At 36.4% G+C, this 14015-nt stretch overlaps 2 protein-coding genes across 7 annotated transcripts in view; one reads left to right on the forward strand and one right to left on the reverse strand.

The window, feature by feature from the left end:
* LOC110019550 (2-hydroxy-6-oxononadienedioate/2-hydroxy-6-oxononatrienedioate hydrolase-like) overlaps window positions 1-10567 on the forward strand; it is an 18572-nt gene extending 8005 nt beyond the window's left edge. Inside the window, exons 2-11 of one of the 6 annotated variants that reach the window (XM_020717258.1) lie at window positions 1758-1846; window positions 2409-2506; window positions 2626-2675; window positions 4996-5091; window positions 5565-5654; window positions 6029-6121; window positions 6626-6721; window positions 7496-7561; window positions 9516-9694; window positions 10118-10567. In XM_020717258.1, the coding sequence (XP_020572917.1) occupies window positions 1758-1846; window positions 2409-2506; window positions 2626-2675; window positions 4996-5091; window positions 5565-5654; window positions 6029-6121; window positions 6626-6721; window positions 7496-7561; window positions 9516-9680 (843 nt within the window). In that variant the 3' untranslated portion in view covers window positions 9681-9694; window positions 10118-10567. Of the gene's footprint in view, window positions 1-1752; window positions 1847-2408; window positions 2507-2625; window positions 2676-4995; window positions 5092-5564; window positions 5655-6028; window positions 6122-6625; window positions 6722-7495; window positions 7562-9515; window positions 9695-10117 lie in introns of all 6 variants that reach the window. The other 5 variants (XM_020717253.1, XM_020717254.1, XM_020717255.1 and 2 more) reach the window with 5 other exon arrangements.
* Window positions 10568-11551: 984 nt separating this feature from the next.
* Window positions 11552-13643, reverse strand: LOC110019582 (flavonoid 3'-monooxygenase-like; the record flags this gene model as incomplete). Its single annotated transcript, XM_020717310.1, is given in 3 exon segments — window positions 11552-12470; window positions 12576-12806; window positions 12983-13643. Coding segments are annotated over 3 exon segments (1534 nt in total), but the record flags the coding sequence as incomplete, so codon positions are not given.
* Between the last annotated feature and the right edge of the window lie 372 nt (window positions 13644-14015).

A 14015-nucleotide genomic window follows, 5' to 3' on the forward strand; every position in this document is an offset into this window, starting at 1 on the left:
ACGCCGCGAGCGCGGCTGGCCGAGAAGAAGAGGAAGGTGGCGGCGCTGGGCTGCACGGCTGGAGGGTTTCCGACGAGGTAGAGGGCGCCGACGACTTCGTTCACCCTCGAGGATAAGTCGGCGGTGAGGAGGAGGAGACCTCAGAGCTAGGGGGGCTTGGGCGGCGGATCTATCGCGTGCGATGGGGGAGAGAGGGGAAGAAGCGAGGTTTTTTTTTATATAAGATTATTATATTATATAATATATTATATAAAAACAATAATAATAATATTATAATTATTATTCGTGCATTTGCACCTTTTAAGTAAAATCGACGTTCCGGACGCGTTGGCGCAGTCTGTTTCGTCATTCGGGGTCATCCGGACTACTTTTTCGACTATCGTGTCCAAAATGATAATTCACACATTTTTACCCCGCCCGCGAAGCCGTAGTGAAGTGGACATCCTCCGTAAGTGGAATCGACATTCCAAACTTACTCGCGTGGTTCGTTTCGTCGTCCGGGGTCATCTGAACGAGCTAACTAGTGATCGGGCCAATTCAAGCCAATTTCGCGCGCGACGCGACGAATAATATTCGTTGACCCGATTAGAGTTTTCCGACGTGCAGAATGCCGACGTGCAGAATGCCGACTGGCCTTCGCATAAGCGAAAGCCAAAGCCTAGCAGAATGTGCAGAATGCCGACTGGCCTCCGCATAAGCGAAAGCCAAAACCTAGCAGAATGATCCTGGCTACGTGCCCCTTAACATGTGACGAAAGGTCCTGGGTGGGTGTCTAAACTACCGGATGTCCTGGCTACGTGCCCCTCAACATGTGACGAAAGGTACTGGGTGGGTGTCTAAACTACCGGATGATTGCGGACAGACCGTAAGCTATCCCGAGTCATGCAAGTGGACACCCTACACTCGTGACATAAAAAAAAAAAAAAATTGATGTTAACAGGTTCTCACATATTTTTGTGGCAAAACTATCACTGATGTTTTTAATCTTTCCTATTTTTTGGTTTTTCTTGACCCCAAATGGTTGGGATAAGGCCAATAACGACGATTGTTGTTTGTTCTCTGGTCATTCAGTTATCTATCCCATAATTTCAGTATTGCAAATATGAAGAGATCATGTGTACCTCTTCATACCTTCTTAAGCTTCTTCATGGAAGAGGTTTTCCATCAAGTATATAAACACCAAATATAGAGGACCATTATGCACATGGTTTTTCATTTTATGGGAATTAATAAGTCTTGACAGAAAGAACCAAAATGGTCGATTTATGGAAATAACACTAGCCTAAAGAGTCTTGAAAATAACAGATTAACTTGAATTTATTTTGGTAGTGAGAGTGTTGAAGTTCCTCATCCTGAGCAAAAATGGAACATTTTGTAAATTAGTTAGAGAACGACCCAATTAAAAGTTGCCTTGAAAAAGTCCTTTGATTTTTTGCAAGAATTTCTTTTAGTCCCAAAGTCTATAAAATGTCAATTTAGCCTCTCTCAAACTCTTTTAATATTGGCTGAAATAGTCTTCACAGATGATTATTTCAGCCCCAATTTAAAGTTAATGAGGACTGATTTGACACTTTTGTAAACTCTTAAGACTAAATTGTCCCATGTAAACAGCCAAGAGACTATTTTGGCACTTTAAGCACTTAAAAATTAACACCAAGATGAAATAATGTGTTAGAAACTTCTTTTTCTTGCATAAAATGATACCTTAGGCTCCATATTTTACTCCAAATATCTCTATGATTAAACTTTCAGAGCAGTTTTTGGGAAGCTCAATCATGAGTAGCTGTGTGAAGCCAACACAACAAAATGCAACTGAACCAGTTGTTCTTCTCCATGGTTTCGACAGGTACGCCATCTCTTATGTATGAATTTCAGCCATGGTAACCTGAAAATGTTCTTCGCCAATTCTAATATATTTGGTTAATGTCTTTCATTGAAGAATTAGCCCAAAAAATTAATAGTGCTGCATGCCTGCATAATATTGAAATAGCATGTGAAACAATTAAAGATGAAAGAATCCATCAAGATTAACAAAACATAGTGTCATGAATGCTCCATTATTTTTAATTAAGCAAAAAATGTAGCAAAACATATCAATTTCGGGTGCAACAGGCTTTTTTTTTCTCTTTTTTTTTCAAACTATTAACAGTTCAGTTAATCATATGTTAGTCATTCAAATTGCTATGTGTAGTTGTTATGGAAATAATCTTGCCATTTAATGAATCATGATTCTTTGGAGTTATCTTCTAATAAATTACTAATTAGATACCCATAAATAAGCAAGTTTATGAATTATTTGCAAATCTTGTATTTTCAGTTTCTAGTTATGTAATAACTTTATTGTTTCCATATAATTCTTGCTCGTGCATTGAAGGTTCTCGCCACCTGATGTTGAGCTCTTTTTACAGTTCATGTTTAGAATGGAGATATGTGTATCCATATCTCGAGCATGGTGGACTTGAGACATGGGCTGTGGACATTCTTGGATGGGGTTTTTCTGATTTGAGTACTTTTTTTATCTTAATTTAATTTGCACCATTCTACCTTATTATTTGGATTTTTGGGAAATGATTGTAGGTTCTTATAAATTCATACCTGATTTCCTTTTGGTTTTTGCATTTTTAGAAATGCTTCCATCAACTTCTGTGGCTGCAAAACGTGAACACCTATACGAGGTAGCTCTAAGTATTAATTTTGAATATTTTTTGACTTTATGCACTGCTTCTTTTTTCATATAATAGGTGTTGGCTTTTTAAAACATATACATTTATCTGTTTCTTCACTTTTTGTGTTGTATTTTGATATGACTTCTTTGCCATATTCTATTTTTGCTTGTATCTTTAAACAAATCTATGGTTTTGACAACTTGGTGAGCAACCATGATCCTATATCAATTCTCAATTGGAGAGTGTTGATGATATGTTGTTTGATGTTCTTGCTTATTCATAATTGCTATATCTTCGAGGTGTTTTTTGTTAAATTGTATTTTCCTCGTCTATAACAACAGCAACCGCTCTTTATCTCACTAAGTGGGGTTGGTTACATGAATCTTTTTTCTCCATTGCGTCCTATTGAGTGTCATATTTTCTTTTAACTCTAATAGATTAAGATCATTTTGTATATAGTTTACCTAAGTTTTTTTAGGTCTGCCTCAGCCTTTCTTAACATAAGCCGAATGTAAAACATTTACTCTCCTAAGAAAAAAATCAGATGGTTGGCATTTAATGTCACCAAACCATCTAAGACAACTCTCTTTAATCTCGTCTTCCATTGAAGCTACACCAACCCTATTATGGATATATTCATTTCGCATTTTGTTTCTAAGTGTCAAACCACTTATCCATCTAAGCATTTTCATCCCAACAACACTTAACTTTGTTTTATGCTTCTCTTTTAAAGGCCAACATTCTACGCCTTAGAGCATTACAGGTCTCACCAACATCTTATTAAATTTTCCTTTCAGTTTGAGCGGTACTTTTCTTTTACACAATAGGCCTGATGCATTTCTCCACTTTAACTAACCAACTTGAGCTCTACTAATAAGACCCCACCTTTATCATCATCACTTTGAACTATAGAACCGAGATATCAAAAATGATCACACCTTTTAATGATTTGATAACCCACATTTACAACTCTGCCACTAGAGCTACTACTACAACAATTACATTCAATGTATTCAGTTTTAGATCAACTCAAACGAAAGCCTTTAGACTCCAAAGTAAACCTCCATAATTCAAGTTTAACTTGAACCCTTTTTCTAGTCTTATCCACAAGAAGGATATCATTAGCAAAAATCATACACCAAGGCACATCCTCCTTTAAATGTTCAGTAAGAGCATCCATTACTAAAGCAAAAGGATATGGGCTTAATGCCAGTCCCTGATGTAATCCAACTGAAATAGGAAAATATTTGGTTAATCATCCTTCCGCTCGAACACAAGTAACAACTCCAGTAAACATATCTTTAATGACTTGAATGTAAGTCATGTCAACACTTTTTTTCTCTATAACCCTCCATAGGAATTCTCTTGGAATCTTATCACAAATTTTTTCTAAATCAATAAAAATCATATGTAGATCCTCCTTATTCTCGTTGTACTTCTCTATCAAACCTCTCAATAAATGTCTTCTATGGTAGAACTGCCCGACATAAATCCAAACTGATTATAAAAAAGTTTTGTATCACGTCTTAACTTATATTCAATTAACCTATATTCAATTACCCTCTCCCATAGTTTTTAAAGTATGACACTTCAACTTAATTTCTCTATAATTTGCACACTCTTGTGCATCCCATTTATCTTAAAATGGGGACCAAAATACTCTTCTGAGACTCCTTGGGCATCTTTTTAGTTTTTAAAATAATATTAAAGAGTTTAGTAAGCTAAGAAACCCTCAAATCTCCTAAATATTTCAAAACTTCAATTGTGATATTATCAGACTCAACTGATTTTCCTCCATTGATTTTCTTTAAAGCCTCCTCAACTTTTTTTACTAATGCGAGGGTAAAAATAAAACATTTTGTTATTAGTAATGTTATAGGTCGATCATGTGTCCATCATATTTTCATTTTAGAAACTTTATTGAAAAGTGTATGAAAATAGCCCAGCCACCTATATTGAATATCTTCTTCTAGAAAAATCACTTTTTGATTTTTTATCTTTAATACACTTTACTTGAATTAAATATTTACATTTCTTTTCTCTTTACTTGACTAGTTTATGCATATATTTTTTCGCTCTCTTTAGTATCTAATCTATTATAAATATCACTGTATTCAGGTCATACAACGCGTCATTTCCAAGGGACGCTCTAGCATTTACACAAGAATTTAAAGGATTTATGTCATGGTTTTCCTTGTCTGGCAGCATAAAATTTCATTCTTTGAATAATTCATCTATTGTGTTCTTTAGATTTTTTTTATTATATTTTCAGCTACTTATTTGCCGTTATTTGAGAAGATGCTAATCAATCTACTAATTTGCATTTCAGCTTTGGAGAACACATATTGGGCGACCGATGGTTTTAGTAGGACCAAGTCTTGGAGCTTCTGTTGCCATTGACTTTTCGGTGATTCATCCTGAGGCAGTAAACTATCAATCCTTGAATATAATTTAGTGATTTGTAAATAACTATTTTTCGATTGTAATATGTTTAAGTTCTCTTACAACGAGGAAATTTCATTTCATTTTGATGTCATCACACCACTACAAAAATTGTTCCATTTTATGATATGTTTCTGCTAATAGCATTTCAAATTCTTTTAATTTAGGGGCATTTACATGCAAACCACAAAATTCTTTTGTATTTACGTAGCTAACACCTAAACATTCATATTAGCATGCATATCATTCAAATCTTTAACATCACTTCAACGATACCACTATCATTACCCTTTAAAAGTGAAATACATATTTTCATGCATAGGCTTATGATACCAAGGTGCTATAAGTGCTAAGTATAAAACTTTGGGTGTTAGATATGTAAATAAGTAAGAATTGTGTGGTATGTATGTAAATTTCCTTTTAATTTATTACAAGCCTTTCTTTTACGACTGGCAGGTGACAAGGTTGGTCTTGATTGATGCAAGTGTATATGCAGACGGCACAGGAAATCTTAGTAAATTATCCCGCATTGTAGCGTATGCTGGGGTAAGAAGTGTTTCAAATTTGGATTTTTTGTGAAATAGTTCCCGTGAAAGCCTCTTTTGCAAGTATTCTCTCTTTTCTGAAGAACAATTTTCACACCCTTTTAGACAAAAACCCCTTCGACATCAACTTTGTGGCATGCTGTAAAAATAATGCTGGTGCATGGTATTCCACATATCATATGACACATGTATGGTGTTGAAGTGATTTGAATGATGGTTCTGAGAAACATTTCTTTTTCCAAAATAAGTTGGGAACGAGGCTTTCAATTTGCATTATTTTCTTATTTTTGTACTCATTCATATTACCAAGTTAATACTTCTTAAGAGTTAAGATTGATATATTTTTTGTGCTAAAGTCTTTTCTTGTTTTCCCAGGTGTCCTTATTAAAGAGTGTTCCATTGAGGCTTTATGCCAACATATTAGCGTTCAACAATGTTTCACTTAGCCGTTCACTCGACTGGACAAATGTAAGGAATTGTTATGTGATACTTTTTTTTCAACTTAAACATATTTTTTCAGGTTATTGCTTCAATTAGAGCTTTTAATATTTCTATTTTAATTATCGATTTGTGCAGAATGAGTTATGTAAAATAGGTAAACATGTTCCTATTTGTGGCACCTACACACATACCGCCTAATTCTTATGTATTTACATATCTAACACCTAAACTTTACCTTTTACATTATTCCACCCAAATCTTTCACATCACATAAAAAAATAACACCATTTTAACCTTTAAAAGGTGAAATACAGCTTCTCATGCATTGGTAGGGTGGTATGCATGTAAAAATGATATGCAAATATAATAGAATTATGTGGTATGTATGTAAATCTTCTTTTTTAAAATTTATGTCTTCTGTCATCTTCTTTGTGAAATGACTTGACTTCTAAGATCATAGATATCATTGAAATATAAAGTGCCTCTTAATATATTTCCGTTAAATTTTAAAAACTGCCATCTCTATTTCAGATAGGTCGTCTACATTGCTTGCTCCCTTGGTGGGAAGATGCGACTATTGATTTTATGTTCAGCGGAGGTTATAACGTCAGACAGCAAATAAAGCAGGTAGTTTTATTATTTGGAATATAGTTTGCTAAAATTGTTTAAAATGCTTACTCATTTTAAAATCAATACTGGTTTTACTGATAATATTTACTGCATGTGGATTTGGGTGCATATTTGTTTCACAGACTTTTGAAACTTGAAAAGTTATGCATAGTTCTATTCAATTTAATATGAAATTCTAGACGTGAGATTTATACTCATGCAAGTTGATCAATTAAGCTACAAAAAACCAAATGGAGACATTGGAAGAATTTATTTTTGAAAAGAAACCTTCCAGTCTGCTGAAAGCTTGAGGCAAGATCTGCAATTGCATACTATATTCTGATTTTTTTTGTGATATTCATTCCGCACGCATTATGTAGGATTAACTCTATACTTTTCTGATTGGAATTTATTCTTATTCATATCATCATGTCAGGAACATTTTTTCATCCTGTGGAAGTTTTATTTTGCTGCAGAATTGTTTTTAACAACATTAATTAATTAATATTATATAGGAATATTGTTAAGTAGACTTCATGAAAAGAGTAAAAAATCGGCATTCTTCCTTTTTGTTGATTATGTTAATAATAATAGTTTATGCGTCTGATTTACTGTAGTGGAAAGTATAGTTAATTTTGAGCTTTATAGTACTTAGATGGGGTGTTTTTTTTATTTCTGGCTAGAAATGCCTTATGTTAATTGCTCTTCTTTCTTTTCTGAATTTCTTCTGCACCAATCAGTAAAAATAATCTTGCAAAATTCTATTTTTCTCTAATCTTTTGCATTCTGCAGGTAAAACAAAAGACGCTAATTTTATGGGGTGAAAATGATCGTATCACCAACACAGAACTAGGACTGGTTTGATCTTTGTTTGAACATTTATATTTATTTATTGGGGCAATTACATATAGACCACCAGAAACTTGCTATTTACATAACAACCACCCTCTTTCATCCATTTTTCAAATTCTCACTCAAATATCAAAATTCATGGTAAAATCCCAACCCATATTTTTCATTTTTATCAAATTCTTAATAGTTTGATAGTGGCACCTGTAAATACATCAGTTCGGTTGTTCAACAAAATTACCTAGGTGGTTAATTTATTATATCAATGTTTTGGGTGGTCTGTATGTAATTATTTATTTCTTTTGTGCTACATGGGAAACGATGCTACTTGGTGTGGTTATGCTGTTTGGTAACATTTTGGCTGGCGTAGCTGCATTGATATGGCATTGGTACACCATCCGTCCACTCCTGGGTGCTCTATTAGGCTTCATTTCTTAACAATCTCCCACTTGAAAACTGATAGCACCCAAAACCTGTCTTCCAAATATATACCTCCATCTGTAGCATCTTCCTAGTCACATACCGTAGTGAGGTTCAGCCTCGGTCTCAACCATCCTAGACTTCAACTGAAGCCAAGCATGACTCCAGTTTGACGATAGCCACCATCTTTATCAATATATTTGCAGGATTTTGATCTGTGTATCTTCTCCAAGAATAATTGCACATATCATGGGAGAGTGAAGAAACTTTTACCTTAGTTGAATATACTTTGCCCTGGTATGAAAAACAGTGTTCTTAGCAAAATGAATAACACTTATATTATCATTATAAAGCTTTCCAATCCCCTGCTCCTTTCCCAGTTTTGTCAGAAAGCCTTTTAGTTGTATATTTTCTCTGCTAGTCTCAGTGATGACAATGTATTCAACTTTCATTGTTGAAAGTGCAAAAATTTTCTGCAGTTTAGAAACCTAACTCACTATTGTGTTCCCCATAATGAAGATATATTATATTGTACTTCTTCTACGATCCAAATCTTTTGTTAGATCTGAATCTACATTGATCTGAATCCCTGTAGATTGATCCCAACACTTTAAAGCAAAATGCACTGCTGGTTGTTTCCCTATCCCTAAAATACTTGAGAATCCACTTTATTGCCTCTCAATAATACCTGCCTAGATTGCCCATGTATTTGTTCACAACTTCCACTGCATATATAATATCCGGTCTTGTATAAATCATAATATATATCAAACTTCCAACCGATGAAGCATATGGAGTTCTCCTCATCTATGTTTTTTCTGCTTCAAACTTGGGTTGTAGTTCCTTGGATAGCTTGAAGTGACTATCTAAGGGGTTGCAAATTGATTTTGTAGGGATAAAATCAGGGAGTCACATTGACTTTTATCCGCGGAGACATTTGTAGAGAAATTGCCGTCTTGGCCTTCACTACCAACCTTCCTTGGAGTTTTACAGTTCTTCTTGGATTGACCCTTCCTCCTATAGTTCCATCATTCGCTCTATCATTTCTTTTGTCTGACATGAAATTTCCTCTTCTGGACTGAGTCTGTCTCGTTTGTATTTCCGTCAGTTTTTTTTTTTGCGCTATTTTCAACATTAAAGAGAATTCAAAATGCTATTCAAGTTTACAAAATGATGTTTTGCCAATCAACATTTGGAACTCTTCTTGGATAAGAATCTCTGCTTAAAATTTTACAGGAAGATTTTCATACATATCACTCAATTCATATATATTTACATGTCTAACACCTAAGCTTTGATTTTTACGTATATCACCTTATCTATGCATGAAAAGGTGTATCTCTTTTTAAAAGTTAGAGATGGCGGCCTTTTTTATAGGACATGAAAGATGGTGTCATTGATATGAAAAAGCAAAGTTTAATAAGTGTTAGATATGTAAATACATAGGATTTGGTTTCCCAAATTTATATATTTGTGTTCCATTCCAGCATCTAAATTTCTTCCACCCTTATCATGTAATTTTTTGTCTGAATATTTTCTGCAGAGGTTGCATGCTGAACTGCCGAATTCAGATTTTCATCAAATACCAGATTGTGGCCATCTTCCTCATGTGGAAAAGCCGGACATTGTGGCTGAATTCATTTTAAAGTTTGTGGGAGTTGAAAAACCGGCAAGTTCTGCTGTCGAAGAAATCGTCCCTCGCTCGTGAATAGATTTATGCAGGTTCGTTTATATTTTCCTTTAACCGTACCATTTCTCTTAATAAAAAAATCTTGGGGCATTTACATACATAGCACACTATTCTTATGTATTTACATATCTCACTCCCAAACTTTCATATTTACACATATAGCACTCAAAATCTTTAATTTCACATAAAAAATAATACAATTACAACTTTATTTAGTACGCTGAACACGAGTTTTTGCGAACGATAAATTTTTCTGATATCCCTATATGTTTGTGTATGTTGGCGCATACCGATTGCTTTTGTTTTTATGGGTCGATTTATTTATATATTTATTTTTCTTATTCATTTAGATTAATCTTTTGGATCTGGAGCTTTCGTAATATTTTAGATATTCGTTGACCAGTATTAGTACTGGGTAGTTTATCACTGATCTACATTAGTAAAATGAATTTTAGGACCAGATACTTGGCAATGGTTACCGTTGAATTTGTACACTGGAGATGCAGTGCAGATTGGTATTTTAGGACCAGATTTTAGACTGCAGACGTAAATGAAAGTTGAGCCTCATTTATTGGTATTTTCTGAAGTCTGCTCACCTAGAAAGGTATTTATGTAATTTTAATTATAATTTTGCTTTATATGTTGTTCATTCTCACCTGATCATGTATAGTGATGTTTCTCTCCCACAGTTGTTTGGATTTGATTCAATTTCATGTCTAATTTTATTGTTTAGCATGTAGGAAAATGTTAAAATGGGAATATTTTATGTATTGTATGAGGGTGTGTTGTGTTATTGTGTTCCCATTTCTATGAAACATCATCCTTATTTGTTATGCTTGCTCCCGTCCCCCCCGCTTAATTTTGGAAGAAAATATTACGGGGAGTCATCCTAACATGCGTATTAACCCAAGAATACTTCGAGTACGTTTTGAGTATACGAGTATACGTCGAGTACATCCATCTGCATGTACAGATCATCTGCACGTTCTTAATCTAGACCCTCACCACTACTACACATGCAATCATGCACACTCATCTATTGATTGAACTTGAAGAAAAGGTTTTATTTGGTGCTTTGCAGCATAACATGAACTCTAGAAAAATCAATGGTGAATCTCATTGATATAGTAAAAGAGGCATGCTCGAGAAATAAATAAATGAAGGGGTTATTTGTGATTTTTTTTGTTTTTGTTTTTATCTATATTAAAAAAAAAAACAGGTTTTTACGTTTATTTTTATTTTTTAGTTTTTTTTTTTTTTAATATAGATCTTATTCAAGAATAACTTGTTAAAAAGCATGTATTTGATTCATTCGTTTAGTAATAGTTTTTTTAATATAGATCTTATTCAAGAATAACTAGTTAAAAAGCATGTATTTGATTCATTCGTTTAGTAAGATGCATACAAATGTATGCTCTGAGCTTAGTTTTCTATTTTTTTTAAATAGAAGAACGATATATATTTTGAATTAAATAATTTACAGTTCAATTTTTTTATCGAAATTATATGAAATTAACTTTATAATTTTCTTAGATAACTAGAAATATAAAATAATTAAAATATATTTCAATATTTAGCTATAGCCTAAAGGATGGAAAATTCTTAACCATCAGAATCAAATTAAAGGCTAAGATTAAAGTATGCTCAAACCTTTATGAAATTCTAGAATACTTCTATCACCATAGGACCAAAAACAGAGAACTTTTATGGAAAAAAAGAGGAAATTTTACATATATGCCACATAATTCATTTGTATTTACAAATTTAACACCAAAATTTTGATATTTGCATTAATACCACCTTATTAACCATGCATCAATAAGTATATTTCACTTTTTAAAAAATAAATGATAATAATACTTTAGAAGTGAAATGAGAATTTTTTTTAGAAATGTAGAAAATTAAAGTTCCCGTGTTAGATACGAAAGTTCATAAGAATTGCGTTGCATCTGTAAAACCCCACCCCGAAAAGGAAAAAATTACAAGCATGCCACTAAATCCTTATGTATCTACACACATAGCCTCTAAATTAGAAACTTTATGACATGCAATTTATTGAACTCCAATTGCATTGACTGAATTAACACCCTTTATTTATGACATGAAAACTTCCCGTATTTAAATAAATTCTCCACATTTATACCACCACAGCGGTCCACAACCGCTTCACAAATAAGCCTCCGGTTCAAGCCGGGCGACCGGTCGAACCATGAGCGGTACGGTCCGGTGCAGGGTGAGCCCGAAGCTCAAATCCATATCCAACTTCTCCGGCAGCTGCCCCTCCGGCAATCTCCAATCGAAAGAGTGCACCAGAGTTGCGGCCATGAACTGCACCATCCTCATCCCCAAATTCATCCCGGCGCAGATCCTTCTCCCGCCGCCGAAAGGAATTAGTTCAAAGTCGTTCCCCTTCACGTCGGCCCGCTCGTGTTGCCCGCCGGGGAGGAACCTATCTGGCCGGAAAGACAGTGTTTCGTCGGGCCAGGCGATCGGATCTCGGCCGATGGCCCAAATGTTGATGAGCAGAGTGGCGCCCTTAGGGATTAGGTAGCCGTCGATCTGGTGGTCTTCGGAGATGATGCGGGGGAGGGAGAGAGGGGCGGCGGGGTGGTGGCGGAAGGTCTCTTTGATGACGGCTTGGAGGAAGGGGAGGTTGGGGAGGTCGGTTTCGGCGACGAGGCGGCGGCGGCCGACGACATTGTCGAGTTCCTGTTGGGCGCGAGAGAGAAGGTCGGGGTGGCGGATCAGCTCCGCGAGAACGAATTCGATTGTGTTCGACGACGTGTCGGTACCGGCGGCGAACATGTTCTGCGTCAGATATACACTTAGTTATTTATTGGAATTTATATAAAAAAAAAACATTAGAAGATTTACGTATATACCACTATATATTTCAATGCAATTAATTATTACTTGTAAAAGTGGCTTTATGTCTGCATCAGTGAGAGTAATTCCCTCCCCATGCGCTTCCTCCTTCGCCTCTATCAGCACGCTTAGCAGATCATTATGCCGTCCACGGCCACCGCCGCCGCCGCCGGAGACCTCATCCGCAGTCTCCGTCAGCCTCGCTTTATGGTCCTCAATCACTCTATCCAAAAATTCATCAAATTTCCGATGCAGCTTCTTCATCTTCGCCACCAATCCCTGCATTTCAAAGCTCTAATTAAACCCTGATACTCTGTACGCAATTAAGTTTTCATGCTGTCCGTGTTCCACACAATTCTTATGTATTTACACAATTTACACATCTAACATCTTTACACATCTAACATCTATATTTTTATATTTACATCAATGGTATGTTGGTTTTCATGCATTACCTGAAGATCCAGCCAAGAAAGGCCGGGCACAAAATCATTAATGTTAAAAGCAGAAGACAGATTCATCATCTCCTCCACCATGTCCTTAAACTCCCTGCTCTCCTCTCCATCCCCAAACACCCTCCTACCCACCACCACCCTCGACAGAGCATCCGCCGCACACCCACTTATTCCCTCGCTCAGATTCACCAGCTCCTCCCGATCCCCCTTCCCCGCCAACTCCCGCACGAATCTCCCCACCTCATCCGCCCTCACGGGAGCGAGATCCTCCATCGCCTTCGGCGAGAACAGCTGGAGCGCGCAGATCTTTCGCAGCATCCGCCATCGGGGGCCGTAGTGCGCGAAGATGAGATCCTGGTGGTTGTACGCGAGGTGTTTGACGCTGGAGCTGGTGGGACGGCTGGATATGATGGCATCGTTGCGGAGGAGTTTGGAGGCGATGGAGGCGGAGTTGACGACGATCATGTGGTGGAGGCCGAAGCGGAGGTGGAGCAAGGGGCCGTAGGTTTGGGAGAGCTTGTAGAGGGTTTGATGTGGTTTGGGGCCGAGTTGGAGGAGGTTGCCGACGATGGGGGAGCCTTTGGGACCTGGAGGTAAGGGGAGGTTGGATCGTTTAGTGTTTAGGAAGAAGGGTATGAGGAGCAGGAGGAGGAGGGGGAGGAGGAGGAGGATCGACATGGTGGAAAACAGGGAGAGAGAGAGAAGGGGATTTGGGGGACATGAAATGGGAGGGAAGAGGATTGGAGCGTCTAAATAGGTGGCGGGGCACTGCACGGGAGAAGGAAGTTGGGAACGTGCTGGATTGAAGGAGTGGTTAGAGGGTAGAGAGCGCAGGTGGATAGGTAGCACGTGCCCCTGGGCTGCTGGGAGACGTTAACGTTAATTAACGTTCGAGGAATATTTAAAGCTTTTTTTATATACGAATAACGTCCATATATTTGAATAAAAAAAGGAATTAATGTTGGTGATTTATTTTTTATTTTGAGGTTGTATTATGCAAATATATGAAAACTAAAGACTCTTCCTGCACATA

This window comes from Phalaenopsis equestris, unplaced genomic scaffold (genome assembly GCF_001263595.1).
Source record: "Phalaenopsis equestris unplaced genomic scaffold, ASM126359v1 Scaffold000061, whole genome shotgun sequence".
Taxonomy (NCBI): Eukaryota; Viridiplantae; Streptophyta; class Magnoliopsida; order Asparagales; family Orchidaceae; genus Phalaenopsis; species Phalaenopsis equestris.